We start from the raw sequence: 24,369 nt of genomic DNA, 5'->3' as shown, positions 1-24,369 counted from the left end.
GTGGTCCCATTAGCATTTTTGCTAACTCGCTGTGGTAGCAATTTGAAGGATGGATTTAATGAAGACAAGACTAAAAGTAGGGAGCTCCCTCAGGACACTATCATGACAGCGCAAGTGAGGGCTCACAGGGTGGAATGGGTGAAGTAGAGGAGTCAAATTCAAGAACAACATGGAAAATAAAATTGGGATAAACTGGTGACTGTATGAGAGGGTAAGAATTACTCTAAAACTTCTAGTTTGCCTAATGGAACAAATTAAATTAGATAAACTAAGAAAAATTAATAGATATCACAAAAACAAGAGAAAGAGCAAGTTTAAGCGATATGAGGACATGTTGAATTTGAAGCGTCAGTGGTACAGCTGGACATCCCTAGAAGAAAGCTCAAGTGAGAGTTCCAAGTTCTATATAGATCTGTGAGCCACCAGCAATCGAATGATAAATAAACAGTGAGAGATGATAAGATGCCTCATGGAGAATATGTGCAGAGAGGAGCTTGATGAGCCAAGGTCAGAAACTGGAGAACACTAGCAAAGTTTAGGATAGGAGAAGAAACGTTAGAAAAGTTTAAGGAAAATCAGAAAGAGAAATGTCATGGAGACCCAGGGCTGTTTAACCACAGTGAGTGCATCAGAGGAGTCCTGTAGGGTGAAGCTTGAAAATGTCTTGGATTTGTCTACAGAAACTGGTCTTTGGTAATTTCTACAAGTTATTTCAGAGGAATGATTAGATGGCAGCGAGTCAACCAGAAATTTGGAGATAAGGAAATGGAGACGATGAACACTGCCAACTCATTCAAGAAACCTGAATCTGAAGAAGAGAGAAAAAGAGGTGGGAGTAGGGCCATGCAATATAAGAGGAAGGATACAACCCAAGTGTATTGCTAGGCTGTGGGGAGCTTGGCAGTAGATGGGAGAAGGTTGAAAAGCAAAGGGAAGAGGAAGGTGGCACAGGTTCCACGGGATGAGAGAAGAGAGGATGGAATCAGCAGCCCATGGAGAGGCTGACCTGAGCCATGAGGAAGGGCTCATGCTTGGAAGCTGGATGCAAGGACCTGAGGATGGGTGCAGATGTGGATGAGTGTGTGAGCGGAACACTACAGAGTGAGGTGCTTCACACTTGATGGCTTCCAGTTCCAGGGTAGAGTAGAGGGGAAGATGGCTCTGCTTCCCCTGAGCGCTGAGCAGGGGTGAAGGCTTGGAATAGTGGATTAGGAGGATGGGAGAGGGACCTGACCAGGGACCTAACCTGATGAGTTATATAAAAGTGCTGATAGCCCAAATACTTGTTATCCCTTGGTCCGTTCTCTCAACATTACATCCAGTTAACTAATTTGCACATAGCACTTTACAGCTGACAAAGGAGTTTCCATATGCATTAACACATTTAATATTTAGCCACCTGACAAACCTGTATCATTATTATCCTCATTTTACGGAAGAGGAAGCTGAGGACAAGTGAGATGAGTGACTCCAACAATACGGGAGGTGGCAGTGCTGGAAGATGACTTCTTGGATTCTGCCATCACGTGAGTGTCTCCCACGTGGTTTCCACCCTGTGTGTTGCCACAGTGCTAAGCAAACATTACTTTGCAATTGCTTTTGAGAACTTTCATGCCCTGAAAAGTTGTCACACTCTGGATGTGGAGACAAGAGGAGGGCGGTTCAAGGGCAGAGGCCCATCTGCCTGGGCAGCAGTGAATATGGCACATCGATGGGAGACAAATTCAGAGCAAAGCTCTGCATTGCTTATTGGAGCAAAATAGCCTTTGCTTAGCAACTGCCTGTGTGTTAAAGAGTTTGAGAACCTCTGAAGTAGGACCAAGGGCCTCAGAAGGCCGTTTGGAGATTTGAGAGGGAAAGCAGATCTGGTTTAAAGAGCCTCTGCCTTGCTGTCCCAGTGCCTCCTTAGGGAAGGGTTTGGCTACAGATCAGATCTTGGAATGGGGAACAAGGCACAGCCTACCTGGAGGGTCACCTTTAAGTGAGCTGACCTCAGCTTGATGGTGCCCAGCTTTGCCAGGGGCACCCCTGGGGCCGGCCAGCTGCTGGTGACCCTCCTGCCCAAGCTCTCCCACAGGAAGCGCCTGCTGTCACTGATGACAGTCATTACATTGTTGGTTTAAAGCATCGTTAGTCCTGTAATTACAGCTGTATGGCCTAGCCAGAAAGGAGAAAGACCCATATCTAAACACAGCCTCTCAGATCCTGCTTGGAAACTTAGTACCAACGTTACAGTTGTAGGTCCTGGACTCTCCAGCCAAGCACGGCATGTGTCGGGTCTGGAACTAAACTCAGTAGTAAGAAATGCCACTGTATCTACCACGTGCTGACACATGCATGTCATTTTAATCCTTTGTCTCACAATTTTCACTGCTAGTCACTTACACTAAGGAAATCATAAGATATATGCACAAATATTCACTGGACAGTATTTTCCACCATCTTATTTAGAGCAGCATAAAATGAAACAATGTAAATATCAACACGTGGAGGGATGGTTCATCCTTACTGTAGAGCATTATGCAGTCACCACAAATTATGCTCACAAAGGGCCACCACTAGCCCATACAGCACCTTTGTGTCCCCTTTGGGCAGATGTCATCCTGGACCTGCTTGGATAACTTGAACAGTGGGACAAAGGCTGGATTGCAGCTTCTTTCTGCCACGCTGGCCAGATGCCCTCGTGCGTAACCTACACAACTGTTCACGGCAGTCCTGGTGTCAAAGAAGTTTTGATGATATGGAACCAGGTTTTTGATGTACTGAGATTTTTTTTAAAGGAGGTTAGAAAATAATATGCTAACAATAACAACAATTAAATGTGTATCGATTTTGCATGGAAAAGAAAAACTGAAAAAAAATATAGGGCTTTGGTCGTTAGTGCTGTTTGCCCAATATTTCCAGTCCCCTCCTCCTGTAGCTACATGGCATGACTCACCCTTCCTGCCACCTTTGAGCCACAGGTGAGGCCGGGGAGAGGTGTGCCGAGACCTTAAGGGCTCACGCTCTGTTTGCTAAGCTCTTTCTTAATTGCCATGGCAGTGCTCAAAGTTCTAGACAACGGCAACTCCATGAGCTGGTATCACTGGGCGAGGTTAAGGCACAGAAGACTCCCAACCAACTCACAATGCATGTGTAGCACAGGTGAGAAAGAAACCTTTGCTATTTTAGGGCAATTAGTTTTGGGGGTGTTTGTTACTGTAACGTAACTTTTCCTGAATAATACACACACCAAAAATGTCAGGAAGGGTTATAGTGAAACTGCATTAAAATACATAAAATTCATTTGGATTCGTATTTGTGATCTGTGAGAAAAGATCAACAGAGCTAAGTGAAAGCAAGTGTGAGATCAATTAAATATTATGAGCAAAAAGCTCAAACAATTTGAGCAACAAGATAAATAACAGGCTTAATGGATTATAGCCCAAATTATAAAATAAATACACTGCTCACCTCTCCTCCACCGGTGCAGGCTGAGAGGATGAGGGATCGGATTAACAGTGTCGTGTAGTTGGCTGGCAATGAGCAACCGAGGAAACCATGTCTGTGTGAGCCCTTTGTCGTGATCATGTAACTGGTAATTATCAAGAATTCTCTTTCCCAGCACGCCTCCTCAGGGCCCCAGGGCAGAGCACAAAGCCTGCAGAGGCAGTGCTCCACATTACAGCGGCTGGGTTCCCCGCCTGAAGCCCCCCTAGAATAAGCTCCTCAAGGACAATGTCCATCCCTGTTCCCAAGGGTCTGGCAAATGGAGACAACAATAGACGAAAGTTTGAGAGACTGAAATGAAGCTCATAGATTTTGGCACTCCTCTGAGCTAAATTCTCTGCAGCTGGTCACTTCCTGCCCAGAGTAAAACACTGCTGATGGTCAGATATAGGGCCAGGTGATAAGATTTCTGGGTCTGCAAAGAACAAAGGTCAGGAGCTGGACAGTTCTGGCCTTCACTTCCGCTGCCACGTTTAAACCCGTCTGAAATTCAATGTTTTCCTGGTTGTGAAACATTCAATAAACAGATCACATATGCAATTTTTCTATTATGCCTTCTCTACATAAGGTTGATATATCTGCCTTCAAATATAAGTTCTTACTGGAGACCTGGCGTTAGTTAAAGGATAGAAGCAGTTAATGAGAAAACAATGAAATGCTTTCCCTGTTTGTTGGTAAATCTTGTATAATACCTAAACATGCACCCATAAAAGGTTAGCAGTTCCTTATGAAGGTAAACAGGAACTAAGGGACAGAACGGCCTGGGTCTGCATCAAGCCAGAGTCAAGGTGTCTTTGGAAGATATCTATTTGGACGACTCAGGCCAGGAAATGCTCTTTTCTCCAAGTGCCCAGATAATTGCACTTTTCTCTACTGTGGAGACATAGCCCCTGGATTAATAAATGTCAAGCAATACCAGAGTAATAATCATATTTCCAGCAATAATGACAAACAACTGGCGCTTGGAGTGGGTGAAGAGGGACCAGATCACCACAGCGCAATTCATCTCTTGTTAAATTCACTCACATATTAATTTCTAAGATGAACAGTGGTTTCTAATTTGTCTTTTTTGAACTGTGCTGTTTTTATTAAATTCAATTGTCATGAGACTGACTACTTTTAAAAAAAGACACTCCCGTGTAGCAAAGGACAAAAGCTTTGGAACTGCAGGTACCAGGCCTCCTCAGAGAAGCCAGCTTCCCTCCTCTTTTTCTCCTTCTTGGGCATCAGAGCCTCTGTGAGACTCAGACAGATGGGAAGCATCACCACACTGACCTTTCCTGAACTCAGCCACGTCTCCTCAAGTTTCCGTTATCATCTTCCTCAGAGGTGAGGCTCATGGAGACACAGACCTCCTCGGGCAGGAGCAGAAGGTTAGGAATTACTTACGAGAAGGGGTCTGGATGAGAGATGAATGTGAGGCTCTACCTTGGAGGACTGCAACGCATGGAAACATTTTCCCCTGAACACATTTTGAGACTTGAGCTTGCTGTTACCGACTGACTCGTGTTCCCCGCAAATTCACATGTTGAAGCCCCAGCTCCTAGTACCTCAGAGTATGACTGTATTTTAGAGATAGGGCCTTTAAAAAGGTAATTAAACAAGGCTGTTAGAGCGTGCACTAGTCGAATCTAGTCAGTGTTCTCATGGGAAGAGGAAAAGATCCTAGGGATGCTCCCGTGGAGAAGACGGCCATTTACAAGCCACGGAGAAACCAGTCCTGCAGAAACCTTGATCTCAGATTTCCAGCCTCCAGAACTGTGAGAAAATAAATATCTGTTGGTGAAGCCCCTAGCCTGTGGTATTTTGCTAAGGCAACGCTGGCAAACTAATTCAGCCTCCTTGACTCCAAATGATGTCTAGCACTAAGAAAGCCTGGACACTGAAACTGGCATTTCAAGTAGAGATAACAAATGGGGGCTGGAGCTTATGGGGAGGGTTCCTTCCTTAGGCTGTAAGGAGAGAGACGAGGCCACTTTGGCCAGGAGCAGTACGTTGCTGTCCACGACTAGAGCAAAACCCTTGGCTTGAGCTCTCAAGACGTCACTGGGTGCTATCTGGGCCCACACTGGGATCTTCCGGAGGGCGACTGTGACCACATCCCTGTGCTCCGGGATGCTGCACACACCTGCTCACCTCGGCTCCCTTGGGAGTCACACTGGGACTTGTCAGTAGGTGCCCACTGTTGGGCTGAATGTGCCTCACAGGTAACATAATCAACACCAGCCCTTCCCTCTCCCTTAGGCTTGTCCCGCATAGATGTGGCCACTGTGAATTAAAAATAGTTAACTGTAGCCACAGGCGCCACGGCCAGGCAGGAAAGGGCTTTCAGAAGGGACAGTGTTTTTAAAGTACAGGAGAAGCAGTTGGTCTGATGGGAGGGGGAGGCTCTTCCAAGCAGATGGGACCACATTTGCCCAAGGGTAGAGATGGGAGAAGACAGGGTACATTACGATAAAATATGGAAGCGGGCCCATTTGGAGCAAACACTGTGCAAGATTGTCACAGGAGAGAAACTTAGAAAAACAGTGAGAATCAGGCTCCCTGCACTGTGGTCGTGGGTCTGAGTCCTCTTCTGGACAGTGTAGGAACAAATAATGTTCTTTAATCAGGGACATGACATGATCAGATCTGATCTTTAAAAACTCACAATGGGGGTGGCTTGAAGGGGTGATGAGGCAGAGTAAGCTGCTGGGAGGGACCATCTGCTTTGTTCTCCCTATGTCCCTGCTCTCAAGCACTCTTACTCCCTGGCAGAAGCATAATTGATGGGTGAGGAATAAATATATGAACTATCTTACCTACCACTCCACAATGGCAGCCAGAAAGCTCACGCGTGGTGTAGATGTTTGGCTGTAAGCCTTTATGGACTGCATATTTATGATCTTAATTCCCCAGGAATTGACTTTCTTCTTTTAATTTTATTTTTCTTGATCTCATTTATCTTATTGCCTGCATCTCATCTGGATATCATAAATCCTCTTGGGATTGAGTCAGACTATAAATAAATACATGGGATTAACATAAACTGGATATAATACTCCAGTAATACCAAGGCAGCAGCTGACCCACAAGGCTGTCCCTTTACACCTGGAGGGGCCCCTCCCTCACCACCAATCTTCCTTCACATCCTTCCTGCTCCTTCTCCTCCTCCTCCTCCTCCTCCTCCTCCAAGTCTCAGCTCAAGCTCAGCTTGTTAACATTTTAATTATTTCACCTACCTAGAAGGTGGGGGTCGCAGGTCAGGGACTTGTGCCTTTTTCTGTCAGTATCCCCTGGCCTTAAGCCAAGGGCCTGGGATGTGGTAGGAAGTCAATGAGTGTGCACGGAATGTCCAGAGCAGGACTGGGTGTTTAGTAGATGAGAGGGGGGTGGGGGTCGAGATACGTATGCAGATGGAGTCACAGACATAGATGTATTTTCTGATGCCCTAGGCAGTGGCCCCCAACCTTTTTGGCACCAGGGACCGGTTTTGTGGAAGACAGTTTTTCCATGGACCGGGTGGTGGGGGATGGTTCAGGCCCTAACGCGAACGATGGCAGCCGCCCACCACTCACCTACTGCCGTGCAGCCCGCAGGCCTGGGGGTTGGGGACCCCTGCCCTAGAGAACTGGAATGGCTCTTGACAACTGGCCCCTGCTGCTCTCCTCCTGGACCACTCCGTGTTTGATCTCTGTGCTCCAATTATAAGGATATCCCTCTGTTCTCAAATATACGAACTCCCTCCCACCGTTGATCCCTGGCCCTAGCCGAGTCCTTTTCGGGAGTTTTCATTCCCCAGGTGCCCAATGGCTACTCTTCCCTCTCAGCTTTATTATCACTTCCAACCTATGGCAATCACAAGTCAGTCTCCAGCGTATCATGTATTGCCTTCAGATTACGTCACAGTAGCTAATATTTTCTCATCTATTCCCTTTTGCTTACAGTCTATTTCCCTAAACTGAGAGCAGATGCCTCATCTGTCCCCCAACCCATACAGCAGATCCCAGACATAGAAGTCCATGAGTCAGGAACCATTTACAAGAAACTGAGTTATTTGTAGTGAAGTGGATGGACCTAGAGACTTTCACACAGAGTGAAGTAAGTCAGAAAGAGAAAAACAAATACCGTATGCTAACACATACATATGGAATCTAAAAAAAAAAAAAAAATGGTCAGAAGAACCTAGGGGCAAGATGGGAATAAAGATGCAGGCCTACTAGAGAATGGACTTGAGGATACGGGGAGGAGGAAGGGTAAGCTGGGACAAAGTGAGAGAGTGGCATGGACATATACACATTACCAAACGTAAAATAGATAGCTAGTGGGAAGCGGCCGCATAGCACAGGGAGATCAGCTCGGTGCTTTGTGACCACCTAGAGGGGTGGGATAGGGAGTGTGGGAGGGAGTGAGATGCAAGAGGGAAGAGATATGGGGACATATGTATACGTATAACTGATTCACTTTGTTATAAAGCAGAAACTAACACACCATTGTAAAGCAATTAAACTCCAATAAAGATGTTTAAAAAAAAAAAATTGATCGGACACTCAAGGCTCAGCTACTCCTTCTATCACTAATTGTACTAGTAGATACGCTAGCACCCAAGGACCCATGAGCGGCCTCCCAGGCCCCCAGGCCTGGACTGCCACACTCTCTTTGGCTGTCTTCACTCTTTCCTCCAGGTTCAGGCCCTCTTCCCTTCTGTGCCAGGCGTAGAGCCAAGTTTGCACCAACCCCCATTGACAACAGTGGAGAGAAGAAAATTTCAGAACTTCCTGTTCTGAGATTTTGAAAGACTTTGTTTTTGTTTTTGTTTTTGTTTTGTTTGCTGTACACAGGCCTCTCACTGTTGTGGCCTCTCCCGTTGTGGAGCACAGGCTCCGGACGCGCAGGCTCAGCAGCCATGGCTCACGCGCCCAGCCGCTCCGCGGCATGTGGGATCTTCCCGGACTAGGGCACGAACCCACGTCCCCTGCATCGGCAGGCGGACTCTCAACCACTGCACCACCAGGAAAGCCCTGAAAGACTTTTTTAATTAACCAAAATGGTTTCTCATAATAGATGGGTCCCAGGACGAGAACACGACTGTAACTTACACTGCAGGTGCCTCACGGCTGATCTGGGAGTGAGGAGCTAGTGGTTGTGAATGGCAGCAGTGCCTTGGGAGGGCCCCAGACTGATTCTCCACTCCAGGACCATGTGCCATTTTATCATTTATATAGTTTGGGACATTTCTGTCTTGTGAACTCTAAAGCGTTTTTGCATCGATGGATACGTTTAAGTTTTAAATATTCAAATTTAGAGAAATAAACAATCAAAAAATGTGTTTTCCCTAGCCATAAGTCACAATTTTTAAAAACTGAAAGCCTTTCCTGGAATGATGATACCGTACCCAACCACGACATTAGTTTTTGGAATGCGGGTATACCTCACATTAGGAAATCTAGTCTATAAAAACCTGAACCTCAAAATAGATACCTGGACATAATAGGCCTTCAAAGTAAAGGACTGTATTCAGTTTTCAAAAGGATTCAACCCAGGATTTCTTTAGGTTGCCAAGTTCCTAAATTAATTTCAAATCGGTTTTAATTTACAAAATATTGACCTATATACTTTTTTTTTTTCAGAAACCCAGCTACTGTAATTCTTCTTAGATACAGTGTAATCTAGCCAGGGAGATAAATAACCAGACTACAAGGACTCTTTAAATAGAAGGTCATGTGCTACTCGTCTCTATATTCTTAGGACTGCTATATCTTCAATGAATTCATATGTTGTTGAATTGCACATGATGAAGTATTTATGTACCTTAAAACACTGTGGGTTGAGCTGAAGACTTGGACCTGGAGTTACTCTGAAATATTGCTCAGTGACAGCCATCATATATGGTATATAAACACAACCTGATTTTGTAATAAAATAAAATACTATAGAAGAGAAAGGAAAGAAAATCAGTAAATAACTAGCAGAAGGAGGTGAGAAGATCTAGTTTAACTTTTCTAACCTTTTCAGACTGGATGTTTCTGTCTTTGGAGAAGAAACTGAACATTCAGCCCTAACAACTTTTCAAAAGATGATTTAGATTCGATGTGCCTTTCAATGGGCAGTAGTCGTGACCTTATGTTGAGAATATTCCACTGACTTGTAGAACTTCCACAACCCCAGTGCCTGCTCTCTTGGAGAGGTTTCAAGCTATCATCTTGCTTCCAAAAACAAAACAACTTTAACCCCACTTCTTGTGAGGCTGAATGATCAAAAGTGCACTCAGAGAGGTGGCTTTGGGCTGCTCCAAGGTGGCCGAGTGGCACCTGTGCTTTTGTGGAGCACTGTGATGGAGCCATCCCTTAGTGTCAGTTACGGCGACCAGCAGGAGGCAGGGCCATGAGCCAGCCATGGGATGAACTGAGTTACTGTCAGTATTAAACATGCGTTTATTGTGTGGACTTTGCATCCTTAATAAGTCATGATAGTGTAGACCACGTTAAGTTTTAAGAGTAAACTGTTGACATATATAAAATGGAATATTACTTAGCCATAAAAAAGAATGAAGTAATGCCATTTGCAGCAACATATAGAGATTGTCATACTGAGTGAAGGAAGTCAGACAGAGAAAGACAAATATCATATGATATCGCTTATATGTGGAATCTAAGAAAAAATGGTACAAATTAACCTATTTACAAAACAGAAATAGAGTCACAGATATAGAAAACAAACTTATAGTTACCAAGGGGGAAAGCGGGGGAGGGATAAACTGTGAGATTGGGATTGACATATACACACTACTATACATAAAATAAATAATCAACAAGGACCTACTGTAGAGAACCGGGAACTCTACTCAATACTCTATAATGATCGATATGAGAATAGAATCTAAAAAAGAGTGGATATATGTATATGTATAACTGAATCACTTTGCTGTGCACCTGAAACTAACACAACATTGTAAATCAACTATACTCCAATAAAAACTTTTTTAAAAAAGAGTGAACAGTTGAGACGAAAATTCTGGTAGAGAAATTCTATGTGCTAGTTGAGGTAGGTACTTGCTGCACATTACGAGAGGGTCGCTGTTATGCAATTTTAGCAGAAGGATCCCCTGGTCAGGTCAGGGTCTCTGTTAGCCTAGCCACTGTCCTTTGCATGAACTGGAAAAAGGAGTCCCCTCTGGACAGATGGTGCCCTTCTCCCAGATCAATGCAGACCACACCAGAGCTCACAGCTTGCCAGCAGAGCTTGGACAAAAGTCAGGGTCCACCTTAAACTGCGCTTCTCTATGCAGAGCCCTGGTCCCGTGCAGGTGAGTTTTTCGGAGTGGTGCCACTGCTCACCACAGTCCAGCTGGCCTCAATCCACCACCGGTCGTTGTGCAATGATGTCTGCCCCCACCCACCCCAGGACACAAGCCTCTCCTCTGCTTGGACTACAGGGATGTCTGCACCCACAGTGATGAGTAGCTAGTGGTTCTGTAGACTCTACTCATGCCCAAGCCCTGACATTGATCCTCTCAAGAGGACAAGAGACAGTCTCTCTTAGGCCACTGTATCTCTCCGCATTTATCTGAAATCTTGTCCCCACATAACTTAGGTGCCTGGATCCTGCACCAGCTAAATCCATCCCTGAAAAATATCATCCAAGAAGTGACTGAAGAGGTTCAATATCACGAGCAGAACTTTTTCCTCCTCACTGAACAGGTGACATCAGCTAGGTGCTCAAATGGCCCAGCGTCCTCAAGGGAGAAGATGGCAGAGGTGGCATCACAAGGATTGAGACGCTGCAGTAAACTGTAAGCTTTAGTAAAGGATGGGCATTCCAGGGTTCCATTAGGATTGTTTGAAGATGGAAAGCTTTGGGGCTTTGGGCATGGTGGCTTCTGTCTTGGGAGCCTCTTTTCCAGAAAATGTCTAGAGACTGTGATGTTTCAGGAAGGGTTCTAATCCGATGAAGTTACCGTATCTAGAACTACAACACGCCCATTCCAGTTACAATCATTCATCAGAAACCAGGGGGCTGCCCTAAGACAGCAGAAACATGTGAACTTGCAACCAAGGACGGCTGGACTACAAGTCTGATCTGGGCAGCTTCCATCTTTCCTGTGTGTGTAGGGACACCTGCTCTGAGCAAGTCACTGATGATACTCCCTGAGCCTAACCTGATGGAAAGAATACACTGAAAGGTTTGACCTCAAATGCCTTTAAAGGGCAAGCTCAGCTAGAGAATTTAAGTTACAGAGTTTTCAGAGAAAAAAATTGGTTGTGATATTGTTAAACACAAAGGACACAAACACACATGCTAAATAAAATGATCAAATAAGCACAAAGCACAATGGCAAATGTATCAACTAAAAGCTCTGTCATATGGCACCATAACCTCGCAATGATTCAAACACTGAACAACAAATGACAACTTTAATATATACCATTAATAGCAAAATGTCTGCTTTACTGAAGACAAAAAAAAACTATCTTGCTCTAAGCAGTTCTGAAATGAATATTTGATTCAAAACTTCCCCTGTGCATATAATCGCATGCTAATTTACATTTTAATTACTTCCTAAGAAATCAAAAGCATTTGTTGACAGTAGAACATAATGTCAGCTTCACGGTGCGCTGTTGGTGGATGCTTAATGAACTTAATTAGACAATTAGTGATGTTAATTATCCTTCTATTATGAAGATAAAGCTGTCTCACTAATGATGCACTTGGTAAAGAAACATCATTAAAGGTATCAGTGTTTGCTTTGTTCATTTACTTCTATTTTTCAAACTCCTGTAACAAGGACTTGTGATAGCCTAGTAACGTTTAAGACTCTTAAAATGGAAAAAGAAAAGCCACTGTTTCCATCAGCCCGATACTGTCCTTCCCCCTCATTCTGGATACTAATATTGTGTTGGTGACGGGGTTGCTGTTTCAAATCCCCTGCTGTAGGGACCTCCAGTCCATAGTCAGTTGTGGTATGGAGTTTCTGGTTCAAACCATGTCCTTCCTTTGGGCTCTAATATAAATTGTTTTAAGAATGGGATGTGTGGGTGTGTGTGTAAAGAAGAGAGATAATGAGAGGGAGTGTCCTGGTTGAGTGCCCAGAGCACTGGAAGAAAACCTAAGGGGCTAATCCACACACACACACACACACACACACACACACAACCGTCACCCTGGCCTCGGCTGCATTTCTACCCTACAGTGCTGTGTTCTCACCTCCACCACCAGGATGCTTTGCTGCCCTGGGAAGCTCCATGCTGCATATGGTGTTGGAACACAGCTGCCTGCATGACCAAGGGCTGTGACACATAATATACAGACTTTACTTTCAGCTGAAGTGAAGGAGGAAACTTCAGAGGTTTAAGAAATAAGATACTGGACTTCACCATTTTTCTCTTTCTTGCATTCGAATACTACCACAACCAGAGCGTAATGGAAGTCCCTTCTGGAAGTAATCCTAGTCCAGACACACCATGAAGAGCTCTAAGGCCAGGCTGGGGAGAGTGGCATTATTTTTAGGGTCAGTAATCTCGGGAAAAGCATGAAGAGAAAGTGTCATTGGCAGCCTCGCCCGCCACAATTAAGAAAACCAAGATTCCATTTAGTAGAAGATCTCAGTAACAATGCTCACGTCAGTAGTGGGATTTATACTTTACAAAGTCTTTTTTAAGAATTATACTCTCATTCGTTTCTGAATGGTTTTATTCCTCTAACAGAGAGTCCCATTTAATTACTGGCTCACAAGATGTTTACCCCCACAGAGCACTACTGGGTTTTCCAACAACTCAGCATTGCGATTTCTCATAAAGTCCGTGTTTGCAGGCTTTCTGAATCACTCCTCTCTTCTCCACGGTTTCCAGTGGTTTGTCCCTCCAGCCCCACTCCTCCCTTGATTTGCTGACACAAGCCGTCTTTCTGCCCTCCTGCCCTACAGCGAGGACGTATTATCAAGACCTCACCAACCTCTGGGTCCTCTCACCCCTTCAATTTTAGAAGTTCTCATGCATTTTCATTTTCCCCTGGCTACCTGCTTCCAAACATCTCTCTTAAAGGCACATTCATCTCCTGGGAAAGTCTTTTTTTTTTTCCTTGCCCAACATCATGTTGCATTTACAACAAGTTTAAGTAAAAATAGTCCCTGTGATGACCTTCTAAATTTCAGATTTTTAAAATTTCCTACACCTTCTTAAAGATTTTTGATTATAACTCTTTCACAGTAGAACATCTCTGGGAATTCTAACTTCCCTTTTCATAGTTGCTTTTTGACCTCCTTGGCTGGTCCCCTCAACTCCACCACTTACTTCCCCTTCATTTCAAAGCCCATTCTTTTCTATTTTCAAAAAACTCTTCTTAGCCCTGGGGTGCTCCTGACTCATGAGCCTTTTGCCCAGGTGAGTGAAAGCTGAGGCTTCCGCCTCAAGGGCTGTTCACCCCTGGACACAGAGGTGCCAAAACACTGCACTGGAAAGCATTGTGTCCCATCAGACCTCAACCTCCTTCCTGAAACAGGGGAGTGGGATTCTCGGGGACTCACCGCACCTTCAGCCTCAGCAAGACCGAAATCTCTCGGCAGCGGGAGACCAATGCAAACACGCCAGAAAGCAAGACCAAGAGCAGCTGGATCACTCCCACAGTGACTGCTCAAGCCTTCCAATGCTGCATGCTTGCTTCCCCTGCAATTTCTATTTGGGTTCCATGACTTCTTTAAAGAGAAAATAAGTATACAGGAACATTTACACATGAAATGATATGATGTCTGGGATGCTGCTTCATAATTATTCTGTGCAGAGGGAGAAAGCGGGTAGGGATAGAGAAGAGACAAGATTGGCCAAGAACTGAAATTTGTGGAAGTGATGGATAGATACATGGGGATTCATTTTTTATTTTCCCTATTTCTATATCTGTTTGAAAGTTTCCACAATGATTTTTCAAAGGGATAATGGGTGAAGTTCTCAGAGTAGATGGTCCAAAATGTCCTTTTCCTCGCCAGGGACCTGAGCCAAGGCTGCTTTTAGTATAGCTGTCACCCCATGGCTGGTCTCAGCCAGCATCACATCCTCCACCAGGGGCAGTGCTGCTCCGTGGCTGCGGGTGAGTGATAGTGGGCCTGGGCACTGCTGGTTTTGCAGGAGGCTCTTGTGCGTCTGGGTGGGTGGAGGCCTCGCCCACAGGGCAGCCCTTAGAGGACCTCATGGGGCCTTGGAGTAAATGTTTAGTGCTTTCGTATTCTTGCAGGGGCAGACATAAAATTCTTGCAGAAACCTGTCTTTGGTATTTTAGCAACTGCAGTGTGCGACCCTCTGGCTTTGGGTGCCTTCTCATCCCCTTCTGTTAATTCTCACCTGGCCCTGGCTTCCCTACGTGGGCCATGTCAACATTCTAATATATGGCTTCGAAGACAGCAACTGGAAGCCTGCTCAGTCACCTCCAAAGGCCATGGAAACGTGGCAGACACAGAACCCGGCCCTGCTCCACCGGCTCTTGCTCCTCTCTAAACCCTCTAAGTTTGCTCATGAGGCACACATGGCCCCTGCATGAACAGCTGTCCACACAGAAGGAAGGTGGGGTGAAACCTAGCTCATACTTTGCAGAACAAGACCTGGGTCAGGTGGCTGTGTGCCCCCCGCCCCAGAGGGGGTCCCACCTCCTTACAGGGTAGAGGTGGCCCTGTACTCTCAGCGTCCACCCTCTGGTCCCCATTCTCTGCAGAGCCCCACAGAACTATCTGAATCACACACCTCCCACACCTCCTAAACCTGGGCACACTCTCTTCTCGTGGCCTGATTTAAGAGCCCCGGAGCTAGGGCCTCTGTCTTTGGTGGCCCTCTTTTTTTTTTTGTTCACACCAGCCTTGATTAAACAATTTCTCTTGTGTATTCTTTGGTTTCCACTGCTCCAACCACTGCCTTGCCTCCATCATCTCCCACCTGAATGATGCTACAGCCCCCAGCTTGTCCACTCCCTCAAGAGTCCTAAACTCCAATCTAACCTGTACAAACAGAAATGTGCCATTCCCCTGCTTAACCCCCAACCTATGGGCCCCAGTGCCGCCCTGACCTGCCTCCATGCCCATCCTGCCACCTGCAGCCGCTTTGCCCATCCCCCTGCCCACAGGCCTCACAACCCCTTCCCACCGGACCTCTAGCTCCTGTGTCCCATGTGCCCATTTTCTGTTTGCTGATGTTTAAAAAAAAACAGAGGATGACACACTTTATGTTCTGGAATAATTTTGGATCCACAGAAAAATAATAAAGATAGTACACAGAACTCCTGATCCTGTCAGCCCTCACCTGGTTTCCCATAACGTTAACATCACACATTGCCAAGGTGTGTCTGCTAAAACTAGGAAACAAACACTGGCTGCTGATGTTTTTGCAACTTGTTTTTAAACAAGAAAGTCTGAAGCTGAGCAGATGAGCAAAGCCGCTGCTACTGCTGTGGAGAGGGACGGCTGGCAAGAGTGTGTGCTCTGGATCCCTCCAAGCTGAAGGGGGCATGATGAAGTGGCTTCCTGGACACCCTGAGTTGTCCTTTGGTAACCTCAAGGGAGCCCAAGGTCCCAACCTCTGTCCCGCAGGCTGACAGCCACAGCCTTTACCCTGGTAGAGACGATGACTTCACGCTTTGATGCCAGAAGGGACTGTGATGGGAGTCAGGGGGAGAAAAGGAAGAAATAACATCTATATATCAGCCTTGCCTCAAAGTTCAGCTCACCTGCCAAGAAGAAAACATTTTCTACTGAAAATGAAGATAGGTAAAAGGCATGAGGAATCGTACATCGTGTGTCTCACTCCAAGGAACAATTTATCAGTGCTACAGAGCTGTCAGCCACTGACATGATAAGGAATAACACCAAATGAATAATGTTTCCTCTAAAACCAACTCCTTTAATTACAAGCCCCTTCCTTCCAGAAGAGAGACAGAAGATGCAGAAACACCAATTTCATGCACTTGTGCCTGAATAATGCCTCCATGCTGCTTTTTCCAGATGGCGACCTTCTCACTGGAGGGACTAATGATGTGGGCATATTTAGGGAAAAACCAATAACAGAGTCTTTAACCTTCAACAACAAAAAGCGTGTTATACAAAATGTTCCTTGGGATACATTAGAAAATATCAATTACATTGCTCACCGAGGTGTAATCAGCTGTAATAATCAAAATTAATTTTTAAAAATAATTAAACAGACCCCAGGGCAAATAGTTGATGCTCTTATCCTATGACATCACAGTATACATATGTACCTGAGAAGTTGTGCCTTCTGTTAGCAACAAAGGCACCTCGCGTGGATGAGTGATGGATGCGGGCTCTGAAGGCTAGTGAGTTTCATCCCACAGAAAGGGGGGGAGGGGGCTCCGTGCAGCTCCCTACACATTCTTTAAGAACCTTCTATGCACCAGGCACTGTGCCCAGCCCAGACTGAGTTACTGGTAGGAGATGCTGCTCAGTAAAGAGGCAGATAATTTTTTTTTAATTAAAGCATAGTCTACTTTGTTTCAAAAATAATTTGTCTTTTAAAATTCCACAAGACAGTATAAGCTGTAGAAAAGATACATAAATCAGGCTGGAGGTAAAATGGGGCTCAATGAGGAAGGAAGAGGCCAGGGAGAGATATGTGTGGGTGTGTACACGTGTTTTGCAGAAATTTATCCCACTGGGCATGTGCAGTTACACCACTTGGGCCACGCTTATCTCTCTGGCTTCCAAGTGCCCAAATGAAAGAGGAAAACATAATGGTGTCAGCAGTTCTGCTGTTTGAGTTGCTGTGGAAAAGCACAGTCCTTCCTGGTGTTAACAGCTGAGGGAGACATCCCCCAAGGCTGTCCTCTCCCCGCTGCAGTCCAACCACACTGGCCTTTGCTGCCCTATAGCCCCCAGCGCACTCCTGACTCTGTGCCTTTGCCCGGTGGTCCTCCCTGCCTGATCACTTTTTCCTGGAGAGTCACGAGGCTCCTGTCCTTCCTTCTCTGCTTTCACACGCCCCTGCCAGAGAGGGCTTCTGCCACCTCCATCTAAGTGGCCCAGAACCTCTCTCATCACCCTCTCCCACTTATCCTGCTCCACTTTTCCTTACTGCAATTAGCACCTCAACATTTACAAATGTATTTATCTTTTTATTGTCTATCTTCACCTCCTAGAATGCAGTCTCCATGAAAGCAGAAAATGTCAGTTTTTCTCTCTTCTGTAACCTCAGTACTCACAGCAGGGTACAGAATAAGCACTTTAAAATTTGCTGAATGAATGAATAAATGGGTGGATGGATGAGACCTCAACTGATGTAGAAGACAACATCCTCAGCAGCTCGCCTTCACCAAAGACAGACAACTTCAAGTATTCCTTCTTCCAGATCTCTCAACATGAGCCAAGAGCAAACTGTTATAAGCCATTTGTAAACCTACATGGCCCCAAACATTGCTGTTTACTCAAGCTTCTTTCAGATGGGCTGTTTCTCAACAAATCTCCCCAGGACTCGGAGGCACTGAACTGTGCCAGTGCCAGTGACCTGGCGGGGGGTGGGGGGTGCCACTGGCAAGACACAGCATCAATAGCCACAGGGGTTCCCATAAAATGCATGGCCATGCCCAGCGTCTCAGCTGTCCCTTCCACAGCTGCCCAGCCAGACTGACCTGACCTCCTGGGGACAATGCTAACCTGGTCAAGGAGTAGATGCTCCCGGGAAGAGGGGCTGGACCCCTCCTGCCACAAATGGCATTGGTCAGGAGCAAGTGCTTGGGCACAAGTGGGGATGCTCCTGCTTCCAGTGCTGGGTGCAACTGTACCAAGTGTGAGATGGTCTTGTCTTGCCCTTGGCAGAGAGAGCTACATTGGAATTCTGTAAAGCACTTGCACTTTCCAAGTGCTTCCACATAGTCTAGTGTAAACAGAGTACATTCCCAGCTGTAAACTCAGGAATTGAGGCATCCAGAGGTTTTGGAGTTGCCTAAGGGTGGGCTCAGAAGTGCAGAGACTATGAATGAAGACCCTGTCTCCACTCTGCCACTTCCTGGCTTCAAAGACCTTGACTTTTTCTTTCAGATTCTATTTCACATCTATAAAATGGGACTAATAATAGCTGTGTGATGTCGCTGGCCCGAGATCTCAGTTATTCACTCAGTCAGCCAGTAACTCTGTGGACAAATTTAATGAGTAGTGTCTTCCCCAAGTCAGTGCACTGAAGACACAGCCTGCTCTCAGCTCTGAACACCAGGGCGCCAGCCAGCCTAGTCAGTTTCATTTCCCGTCTTTCATTCTATCTTCAGGTTCTTTCTCCATTTGTCCTAAAGCCTGTTGCTCCTGAACCTTGGAAAGAAGAAAGTCCCCTTCTCCTGGCAGTCTGGGCACTTACAGGCAGCCCTTCACTCCTCTCTTCTCCCAGTATCCTCCCTTCTCCCCATCAGACACTGACCACAGTGGACAACAGACCTATGGTGACAGCAGGGCCCAGATTCTGAGCACATGGGATTTGGAGTTAACCTCAATCTCCAAAGTTACATGGGTGGAGTTCGAATTGTGTAATGTGTCTGTCAACCGGCTACCCCGCTCCCTGGGGAATCCCTTCCCACAGTTTCCCACAGTTATTTGTCCCATTGTGCAAGTCAGGAAATAAAGACTCAGGGGTGTTAAGTGAATCACAAACCAAGGTCTCTTGGGCCTAAGGCCATGCCTATTGAATGACCACCTTCTGCCTCTGAAGGTAAGTCGGTGACCCTATCATTAGAATATATGAAAGACTGTATTTTCCAAGGAGAGCCTCAGCAACATTTCCAGTACTATGGGCTCTTGAAGAACCTTGTCACTTCCCTTCCAGGATGTAGAGTCTACTGCCCTCCCCATGAACCTGGGCAGAACTCTGTGCCTTTCTAGACCAGAAAGGACTGCAGCGGAGGTGATGCTGCATGGTTTCCAAAGCTGGGTCATGTAAGGCAATGTGGCCTCCACCTCTATCTCCTTCTCTCTCTCTCTCTCTCTCCATTTTTCTCTCTCTCCTTCTCCCTCCCTATGGAAATTTATCCCTTAAAACCCAGCCACCAGGTTGTAAGGAAGCTCAAGACACATGGAAAAGCCACGTGTAGATGTTTCCATCAACATCCCCAGCTAAGGTCTCAGACTAGAGCCAGCAGCAACCCCCAGGCGTGTGAGTGAGTGAGCTTTCCAATGATCCCAGCCGAGGCCCCACACATCAGGGAACAGACACCCCCAACCCCTGCTGTGCTCCAGATTCCTCACCACGGCGTCCACAATCACAAAAACATCATTGTCAGTGTTACCGAGTTTTAGGATAGTTTGATATGCAGCTTTACAGACATGGACTAGAAAACCCTAACAGCTCAACCCCACATGGCCAAGAGGATCCACCACCTTGTCTCCCAACAACGGCACCAACACTTCTGTCCCCCTTTGTTGTGCCCGCACACCCAGCTCCTGCTGAGCTGTGGGTTACAGCTGAGTACACCTGACTCAGAAAGAGAATGGGAACAAGGATTGGTTTGGGTTTTAATGACAAAAGGAACAGCTGCTCTTGGCACTCAGGTGGAGCCCATATTCGCTTCTGGTTAAAGCTAACCTAAGACCTGACTCCCACAGATGTAGCCTCAACTGGGAAGCCACATGCATTACCCCTAAATGCTCAGAAGAACATGGAGTTAGATCACATCCAGTGACAACAGAGAGAGAGGACATGATACATGGGGGTTTGAAGCAAATGCCTGATATTCTCTAAGGAAAAGGGGTCTGGGCTCACCTCTGCTTTGCACTCAGGGTTCTTGGTCTGCCGCCCGGGCATCAACCTCATGGCTGAGGACAAGCTTCCACTCCACGAAGGGACTTTGCTGTGGTGTCCGACACTTGAGCGACTGGCCAGTGACTTCTTTTCAGATGCTGGCGACAGAGAGGCAAAGACCGTCAGAGGTGAAGTTAAGAAGGAAACAAACACACACTATTTCTACAGCTAGCTTGGCTTTCAAAGGGCAAGCCGGGGGCCACAAGCCCAGTGTGTCTGCCTCCAGTAAGGAAAACAGCCCAGGCTACAGGTCTGAATTACTGTGAACTTCGTGATGCTGAAAGACTTAAAACAATATATGAGCCATAACTTGAGAGTAATGACCTCTTTAAAAAGAAACGTAACCATTATTCCTACAGCTGCACTGGCTAACAGAGTAAAAATGCTGAGTCACTGGTAGAATGCAAGGGAGGTTAACATCTTTGGGATGAAGAGTTTTACTTGGAACATGAAGAACCTGAGGCTCCAGGTCACTGCATGACTTGGCGCAAGGTTTCAAACCTGGTAGGTGAATATCAGGGCAGGACCTAGCACCCTGAGTTCCAGAGCCCAGGCTAGAGCTCTCACATGGTGGCCCTTCCCTCTGAGAGATGACTAGCATCTGCTGCTTGGCTGGCACCTCTGGCCTTCCTTTCACCAAGATGCAAAGCAGCGTTCATTCTTTGTGAGCAAAGATTCACGAGGCTTCAGCGATACAAATCCCACCCACCAGAGGGATGAGACAGAAGGTCTGGTGTAAAAGGCTGTGGGCCCTGAGTGAAACCCTGGGGGAGCCTGGTTCTATGAGACTCAGAAGTTCCACTCCCTGAAGCCAAGTGGACAGAGACCTAGGTAATGCTGCCAGGCCTTTAGCATCGTCTCTTCCCAGAGTGGGGTGACCTCCTCAATCTTCACTTCACTCTCTCCAGGTTTCACAGAAAGATCAATCTTGAAGTTATCCTCCAGCTCCTGCCGTCTCTGTGCCACGAGCTGCTGCCAGAGAGCCTGAACAGTCTTTTGGATGTTGTGCTGGACTAATGGAGAGAGTACATCACACAATCAGGACAGCCTCAGTGCTTCTCCCAGAGACAGCCAGGAGATGGCATATCACGGTTGTTTTTATGTGCATCATTCTTGAACATCACCCCAGCTTTGCAAGCTCCAGCCAGACAGCAGTCAGTATGTAGAGATGCAGGACTGATAACAATGCTACCAACGTCCTTGTGAGCTGGCCTCTCCCCGACCTCCACCACCGAGTCCTGCCTGCTTCACATGTCCAGAGCTGGGAAACATGATTGATGGGCTCAGTGAGCCTCTTTCTCCCACCCCAACTCTGTTAGATACCAAACAGAGAGATACCTTGTGTAAGCTCTAGGTAACAAAATATAGTTCTCCCCAAAACAGCTCCTTCCAACCTTGACTTTTATGTTGGCCCCTCAGGGGAACAGACACTGAACCCAAGACTGTGCCCAGGGGCCCAGGAACCAAGCCAGTCCTCTCTCCTGGCACTGAATCATGCTTCCAACTACCTACCCACCTCAATGCCCTGGATTTGCAGAGAGACAGACGAATTTACCAAGCCAGTTCTACCTGCTATACCCCATAAACATAATCCCCTGAATTGTGCCTAACTTCCCTCTGATCTTGGGTCACTGGTTCTGCCCTTTGGTACCAGCCTCTACAGTTTGTTCTTCTCACCCTAGGGGGATGGACATTGCTCAGTCCACTCTACTAGTTAAATCCCCAAACGCAAATGTTCACGTTGTAATTAACACTGCAAGACGGTAAACTCTAAACACACGAGATTTTTGAGCACTGGCTTTGGGCACCTATCTGACCAGAAAATAAGGATCCTTGTGCCTACCACCTGGCATCACAAGATATCACAAGATTAAGTGGCACAGTTGGCAAACTAAAGTGGTGGAAGAAGGTCTGCTGAGGCTTCCTGCATCAGGAGGGAGAAATCTCTCAGACACATGGATCTGGTCGCCTTTTCTTTTTTTCCACAAAGCGCCATCCTTTTAACTTGCTTTGACATTATCGAATCCAAGAATAAACTCCATTAAGCCAGAAATCTCATAAAGTAACGAGCTTCTTTACGCCATTCCCATTTTCTAGAGAAGAAAGCTGAGACACAGATAGGTACTGGCTTGAACTGAGTGATATGGCCACCAGTTTCCACATCTAGCGGTCCAAAGGAGAAGTCAAGAGACCAGCTGAGAAGTGAAATCAACTTATAGTGAGGTTCTCTGGTATTTCAGTACACAAGTTCTTAGCCTCACCAAGTCTCACAGAGCTCCCTCCTCATCTATCCATCCGTCCATCCATACACCCATCCATTCTATTTCTTGTATACAAAGATCATTCCAATTTTATTCCCTATCAGGTTACCTTGCTGTATTACTACATTGTTCTAGGATTTCCTAGGACGTCTTCTGTCTTTTAAGAATCTTAGTAATATTTGCTTCCATATCTTAGGAAGAAAAAACTGAAGAATTCAACCCTAGCAGTTATCGCTATCTTCTACTCCCCCCAAAATAAACGACAAATAAAATGTACCATTGCTCAAGCTTGGGAAGTCTTCTCTTTTTTCTCTCACTTCTTCATTTGGAGAAAGAAAGACTTGATGATAAGGAGTCATTCTGTGCTTGGGTTCCAATCCAAATCCTTCTGGGTAACTAGTAGACAAGAGATTGTTCACTATGAACTCCAGTTTCTTTGGGATCATTCCATTGTTCTTTATTACAAATAATAATCTTGCAAACTCAGTACACATCAATATGAAAAAAACTTGTCTAATCAAGTTAAAGCAAACACCTATGACAACTTCCATGACAGGTATTATACAAAAGCATTCTAGAAAAAAAGAAAAATACCTTCTCTTTGTCCCTGTCTTATTAAATCCAATCTATGCTCCCAAACAGACCTCCTCAACCTGTCCTGGTTTATACATCATGAGAACTGGTCATTTCTTTTTGCATTAAACTCTGCCTTTGCTTGGCGCTAACCTCATCCCTCATGGAATGGGGCCGGGGCCAGCTTCATGGGCCTGTGACCTGTGCAGCTGTGTATGGTCCGAACTCAGAAGGGTCCCATGTTTGGGCTCTGCTGTCACCATCTTGAAATTCTTAGTAATTTTTGAATAAGAGCCCCGCATTTATACTCTGCTGGAACCCTGCACATCATACAGCTGGTCTGAAGTGAGGCGAAGTGGTTTACATATTAAGTTCCCCATAGACCATGTGCTCCAGAACTCCTGGCCATGTTCATGTCCAAGTACCCTCTTCTCTGGGACCCTCACCCAACCAAGCAGAACAGAAACTCAGTACAAGTTTGTGGATTGAACCAAAAATGACAAACAAGGAAATGAAAAAATAACCAGCATATAAGGATGTCCATTCTTGAAATTTCTAGAATAAAGTCCCTTTGGACTTTGGAGGCCGCTTTGCTATCCAGAGGGATTTGAGGAGGGCAGAACTTCAAGCACACAAGTCAGCTGGCATTCTGCTCCTCTTACCCATGCTTCCAGTACGGATAGGGCCTAACTCTTGAGATACAGAAAAGAGAGAAGCACTTCTCCAATTTAATCCATACACTGAAAATGGATTATTTTATTTCAAACAAATAAAAAGGCAAATACCTCCTCTGGGCTAGGAGTGTTTTCCAGTGCTTCCCAAAGTGTTTTTAGACAAGTCAACTCGTGGTTTGTAACATTCAATAGTCAACTCGACAGGATTTGGGTTTTTTTTTTCAAATAATCAAATTTGTACTGGGATAAACACAACTGAGAAAAGGACAAGAGTAAAGTGTAATATCTCACAGTCCTCTCTTCCTCAACATGGTTCTATTAATAAGAGATAATATTCTTAGGCAGTATAATGCCAAGGCACACATGAGGTATGATATATACCTACTACCGCACAGAGGGAGAGAAAGTGCACATACACAGAAAAATCTAAGTTCAAACTCTGAACTTCAGGAAAGGGATTTAAATAGCTTAATAATTTAATGTATTTGTACTAGTATTTCTTATACAAGGATGCTTATGGATGTCATTTTATATCACAAATTGTCTACGTCTGTGTATGTGTGGTTTTTTGGTTTGTTTTTTTTTTTCCTGCAAGCAAAATTATTCCTGGCTTGCATGATTTAA

General features: G+C 45.6%; 1 protein-coding gene across 6 annotated transcripts in view; it reads right to left on the bottom strand.

Annotated features, from left to right (window-relative positions):
• Nucleotides 1-24,369, bottom strand: part of WDFY4 (WDFY family member 4) — a 280,103-nt gene that overhangs the window by 113,045 nt on the left and 142,689 nt on the right. For all 6 annotated transcript variants that reach the window (XM_027098510.1, XM_027098511.1, XM_027098514.1 and 3 more), the window contains 3 exons: nt 22,776-22,894; nt 21,065-21,250; nt 20,199-20,335 (listed from right to left, as the gene is read on the bottom strand). In XM_027098510.1, coding sequence (XP_026954311.1) covers nt 20,199-20,335; nt 21,065-21,250; nt 22,776-22,894 — 442 coding nt within the window. The remainder of the gene's footprint in view (nt 1-20,198; nt 20,336-21,064; nt 21,251-22,775; nt 22,895-24,369) is intronic.

The sequence above is a fragment of the Aethalodelphis obliquidens genome, unplaced genomic scaffold (genome assembly GCF_003676395.1).
Source record: "Aethalodelphis obliquidens isolate GAN/ISIS:26980383/991018 unplaced genomic scaffold, ASM367639v1 scaffold124, whole genome shotgun sequence".
Taxonomy (NCBI): Eukaryota; Metazoa; Chordata; class Mammalia; order Artiodactyla; family Delphinidae; genus Aethalodelphis; species Aethalodelphis obliquidens.
Note: the sequence above shows the minus strand (reverse complement) of the source record. Positions and strands in the feature narration are given on the sequence as shown.